Source organism: Bombina bombina, chromosome 1 (genome assembly GCF_027579735.1).
Source record: "Bombina bombina isolate aBomBom1 chromosome 1, aBomBom1.pri, whole genome shotgun sequence".
NCBI lineage: Eukaryota > Metazoa > Chordata > Amphibia > Anura > Bombinatoridae > Bombina > Bombina bombina.
The window spans coordinates 1441708851-1441714773 of NC_069499.1; the positions used below are offsets into that span (position 1 = coordinate 1441708851).

The window sequence follows — 5923 nt, forward strand, 5'->3', positions numbered from 1 at the left end:
TTAGCAGATTCTTTTTAATGCAAATTGCAATTGCCACAACGTGTATAAAATGTGCGTCACTAGTCCAAATCTTACCTTTTTTATCATTCAGGATTAGTTTGGTGTCCGACGCCATATTGGAAACGCAAAAAACAGGTCTCCGTACCCGTTTATATAAGGGGTGACTAGTGCTTTTCCTTCTCTTTGTCAATAGTTGTTATTAACGAGTTGTCCAGTTACTATAGAACTGGTTTGATAACCCAGGGTCCTGGGGGGGTATATTGGCGGCAGCTTTGACAGCACTATCAGGCTAGAGAGGCCTCTCAGTGTCGCGGATAGCTGTAACGCAATCAGCTGAGGAACATAGGTAAGCCGATATGAGTAAGGTATCTCCAGGCTCCTCTTGGATAGCCCCAGAAAGTGTGACTATGAATCCCAAAACGAAAATTAAATTAAGGTTGAAAACTAACTCTAAAGTACCTGGAGCTCCTCAAACACACGTCCTACCGCAACAGCTATAGGCTCCGCCCCCCAAATCTTACCTTTTTAATGCCAATTGATATTGCCACAGCTGGAACAACAGTAAATAACATGTGCGTCACCACAGTCTCCGAAGCTGTTGTCGGATGTATACAAAAACACTGATAAAGTATTCCTTTCGGGGCGCAAAGAGATGGCTACCGGAACACTCCAGGAACTTCCCAAGAGTTGCTGTCTTGTGTTTCTGGTGATGTTGGAGACATCTGGGTAGTGTACAGGGAGGCCCAAAATCCTCTCCATCTCTGTGCACCACAGGACAGGACATCCTTGTCATCCATAAGCACATGAAATTGCTTGCATTTTCCTTGGTTCAAGAAGTTCAGCTTTTGTTGTGATAGTACAGAATTAAATAAACTTTGGTTTCCTACCATACTCAAGACAATCTTGTAGTTCAAGCTTCGAACTTGCTGTGGGAAACAGTGGCCTGTCCATACCAGGAAGATGATTTAGACAGAAGTAACGGGCTCTGATTGCAGGTGACACATGTTTATCGTCAATCATCAAAGGGGTTGCGTGCAGAATATGGCTGATGACCCCTTATTCACATGTTTGTCCAGAGCCACAACATTTGCAAACAGCCAGAAGAAAGGTCGGTTCTCACCAGCCTTAAGTTGAGCTTCAATTACCAAATGCTGATATTCAAAAAATAGACAAACAGTGCCTTAAAAAACACATTTGCAATATGGATTCACTAGAACAAGGTCATTGCAAGTACTTCCCACGATAACAAAATTAAAATGCACAATCTTCCCCTTCACATTATTATTGTCACACTCCATTGTACTCCTATGCCCACCTCCGTGCTCTTGTTTTTGTTGAGGGTCCTGGAGCCTCTGCTAAAAAGGCCTATGGATAAAGAAGTGTACTGGGTGTCTATTCAATGTTTTTTTAGATTTCCCGGTTGCAACTAATTATCTCTGTGTTTCTAAAATCAATGTCTTTCCTGTAATCTATTATTCAAAAGGATGACATATGTCCTCTTTCATGCTGTTGTTTCGGTTGAGGCTCCGGGACCCTCTTATTAAAAAGGCCTGAGAATAAATAAGTGTACTGGGTGTCTAATCAATGTTTTTTTCTATTTCCCGGTTGCAAATAATGATCTGTGGGTTTCTAAAATCAATGCCTTTCCTGTAATCTATTATTCAAAAGGATGACATATGTCCTCTTTCATGCTGTTGTTTCGGTTGAGGCTCCGGGACCCTCTTATTAAAAAGGCCTGAGGATAAATAAGTGTACTGGGTGTCTAATCAATGTTTTTTTCTATTTCCCGGGTCATATAAATGATCTCTGGGATTCTAAAATCAATGCCTTTCCTGTAATCTATTATTCAAAAGGATGACATATGTCCTCTTTCATGCTGTTGTTTCAGTTGAGGCTCCGGGACCCTCTTATTAAAAAGGCCTAAGAATAAATAAGTGTACTGGGTGTCTAATCAATGTTTTTTTCTATTTCCCGGGTCATATAAATGATCTCTGGGATTCTAAAATAAATGCCTTTCCTGTAATCTATTATTCAAAAGGATGACATATGTTTTCTTTCATGCTGTTGTTTCGGTTGAGGCTCCGGGACCCTCTTATTAAAAAGGCCTGAGAATAAATAAGTGTACTGGGTGTCTAATCAATGTTTTTTTCTATTTCCCGGTTGCAAATAATGATCTGTGGGTTTCTAAAATCAATGCCTTTCCTGTAATCTATTATTCAAAAGGATGACATATGTCCTCTTTCATGCTGTTGTTTCGGCTGAGGCTCCGGGACCCTCTTATTAAAAAGGCCTAAGGATAAATAAGTGTACTGGGTGTCTAAACAATTTTTTTTCTATTTCCGGGTTGCAAATAATGATCTGTGGGTTTCTAAAATCAATACCTTTACTGTAATCTATTATTCAAAAGGATGACATATGTCCTCTTTCATGCTGTTGTTTCGGTTGAGGCTCCGGGACCCTCTTATTAAAAAGGCCTGAGGATAAATAAATGTACTGGGTGTCTAATCAATGTTTTTTTCTATTTCCCGGGTCATATAAATGATCTCTGGGTTTCTAAAATCAATGCCTTTCCTGTAATCTATTATTCAAAAGGATGACATATGTCCTCTTTCATGCTGTTGTTTTGGTTGAGGCTCCGGGACCCTCTTATTAAAAAGGCCTAAGAATAAATAAGTGTACTGGGTGTCTAATCAATGTTTTTTTCTATTTCCCGGTTGCAACTAATGATCTCTGGGTTTCTAAAATCAATGCCTTTCCTGTAATCTATTATTCAAAAGGATGACATATGTCCTCTTTCATAATGTTTTTTCTGTTGAGGCTCCGGGAGCCTCTTATAAAAAGGCCTAAGGATAAAGAAGTGTACTGGGTGTCCAATCAATGTTTTTTTCTATTTCCCGGGTCATATAAATGATCTCTGGGATTCTAAAATCAATGCCTTAACTGTAATCAATTGTTCACAAGGATGCCATATGTCCTCTTTCATGCTGTTGTTTCAGTTGAGGCTCCGGGAGCCTCTTATAAAAAGGCCTAAGGATAAAGAAGTGTGCTGGGTGTCCAATCAATGTTTTTTTTCTATTTCACAGTTGCAAAAAAATTATTTATGGCTTTCTAAAATCTATGCCTTACCTGTCATCTATTGTTCAAAAGGATGCCATATGTCCTCTTTCCTGCTGTTGTTTTTGTTGGGGGTCCGGAACACTATTCTAAAAAGGCCGAAGGTGGTGTCCAATCATGTTTTTGTTTTCAATTTCATGGTTCATAATAAATATCGCCGTGTAACTAAAATCAATGCCATACCTGTACTTTGTTGTTCAAAAGGATGGCATATGTGGTGTTTCATTCTGTTGTGGTTGTTGAGGGTCGTGGCCATGGGACAGCGTATAAAACGGCTGAAGGAGAACAACCTGTACAGCCTTGCTCCTCTTTTTAGGCAGGCCAGCTCTTTGCATACATGCCCACAGACTCTGTAACGCATGCCTCTTTTAGGGAGAGGTGCAGCCATAATGCAGGGTCAGAACCTCTGCCTGCAACTGTTATACTCGATTTTGCAAAAGGAAGTAAGCTTACCATGGTTCCCTGCATGCACGTATTGTTGTTATATTTTGGTGAGGGTAATTATGATGGCCATGTAGACCACCACCACTGAGAGTCCTGGAAGTAACAGGGATGAGATGAAAGAGCTAAGAATAGTAGAACTTGAAACAACAGAGTTAGCCATTAAAATTTTATCTGTGAGATAAACATATTCCTGCCATTTGCTCACTTGCCATTTTTATTCTATTTATAACTAGTGATGTCACGAACCTAAAATTTTCAGTTCGCAACATCACTAGTTATAAATAGAATAAAAATGGCAGGTGAGCAAATGGCAGGAATATGTTTATCTCACAGATACATTTTTTTAACAAAGTTCAGATTTTGAAAAGATCTGAAATAGAACACATTTAGGTTAAACAAATTATAATTGTACCATCTTTATGTTTTTTGGCTGCATTGCACTGGTGAAAACAGAGAGAAAGTGATGAGCACAGAAATGTGCACCTTAATTTTCTAGACTTTCCCTCTGAAATATTTTAATATTTTTTTCTTCACAATAAAATGAACCTGTATCTTTGGAAATATGTACTTTGTGGGGCATTGCTATTGTTTGTGTTCAGTGCAAGTAATTCCATCTGGTATCGCTGAGTCTAAAATTTTTAAGAGCTTTGTTACATTTCAATTTAAAAAGACACACAGAAAAATTAAAAGTAAATTATAGCATATACAGTACATTACACGAGAACCCTTCTGCAATGTCTAACTAGTATATTTTATCTATGGCACTTCTGTAAAATGAAACCCAAAATGTTTCTTTCATGCTTCATATAGAGCTTACACTTTTAAACAACTTTCCAATTTACTTCAATTATCAAATGTGCTTCATGCCTTTGGTATTCTTTATTGAAGGAGCAGCATTGCACTGCAGGAAACTTGCTAAATACATTGGGTGAACCAATGACAAAAGGAATTTATCTGCAGCCACCAATCAGTAGTTAGCTCCCAGTAGTACATTACTGTTCATGAGCCTACTTAAGTATTATTTTAAACAAAGAAAACCGAGAGAAAAAAAAGCAAATTAGAAAGTTGTTTAAAATTGAATTCTATATCTAAATCATGAAATAAATGGTTGGGGGTTTCATGTCCCTTTAATTGATATTACTATTTATTTGAAAATAGTATGCCTAAGAATAATTTATTAAGACCCTTCTTCACATCTTTGTTTCTCAGTGCATAAATAAGAGGGTTTAAAGCTGGTGTAATAACTGTAAATAGTATAGCTGTTAGCCTATCCTGCTCTAGAGAATCTTTGGTGGCTGGTCTAAGGTATGTAAATATAGCTGTTCCATGATACAATAGGACTAAAGTCAAGTGTGACGTGCAGGTGGAGAAAGCCTTGCGTCTCCCTTGAGAAGAAGGAATTTTGAGGAGGTGGGTACCTATGAAAATGTATGAGATGACAATTAGCAGAAAAGAGCTGAGACCTACAAAGCCACTTATAATGGACACCAGACTCTCATTGAGATGGGTATCAGTACAGGCCAGTTTTAGAAGAGGTTTAATATCACAAACAAAATGTGTGATCTCATTGAACTTACAGAAAGGCAACCTTGATGTTAGAATTGTATGTGACAATGAGTAGATAAAACCTGTGACCCAATTGCTTGATGCCAACTGGAAACAAACCGTTTTTGCCATAAGAATGTGATACCTTAATGGGTTACAAATAGCAACATATCTATCATACGACATAGTCATGAGAAGAAGAGCCTCCGTGCTTCCCAAAAGGTGAAAAAAATGGAGTTGGGTTATGCAGCTCTGGAAAGATATTTTCTTGTCTTCCATCACCAAGCCAGCCAGCATTTTTGGGACAGTTGTTGTAGAGTAGAAAAAGTCAAGAAATGAAAGATTCCCCAACAAGAAGTACATAGGGGTGTGCAAGCTGCAATCATAAATCACCACAACAACAATGCTGAGATTTCCTATCAAGTTAAACAAATAGAAAAATAAGAAAGCAAGAAAAAGCCAAATCTTTAATTGAGGAAGGTTGGTTATTCCCAGCAGAATAAACTCAGTTACTGATGTCTGATTTGATTTCTCCATTTGCATCTAAAAATAAGAAAACATGTAACTTCTAAAATTTGAGCACAAAGGTCAAAACATTGATTAAATATTTCTTTATTGCATTTTTTTACATGTTGTGATAATTGTTTCACTCCATAAAAAACTCCTGTTGTGATGTAATTTTCAAACGGCTTTGCATGAAAACCAGTTGCGATCTCACAAGCTGTATTCAAAGCTATCAGAAAACACTATGGGCCAGAGTGGAGGGCAATGTAATGCTTCTGCTTGAGTGTTAATTGCAGTAGAAGTAAGATTTTTGCGT

General features: G+C 37.9%; 1 protein-coding gene across 1 annotated transcript; it reads right to left on the bottom strand.

Annotated features, from left to right (window-relative positions):
- Nucleotides 1-4698: 4698 nt before the first annotated feature.
- Nucleotides 4699-5640, bottom strand: LOC128665957 (olfactory receptor 12D1-like). The gene has a single exon (XM_053720249.1). It carries the CDS (start codon nucleotides 5638-5640, stop codon nucleotides 4699-4701), a length of 942 nt encoding a protein of 313 aa, XP_053576224.1.
- Nucleotides 5641-5923: the final 283 nt, after the last annotated feature.

Bases quoted from the DNA above. Each gene is read 5' to 3' on its own strand.
- LOC128665957 (XM_053720249.1), bottom strand. From the start codon at position 5,640: ATGGAGAAATCAAATCAGACATCAGTAACTGAGTTTATTCTGCTGGGA.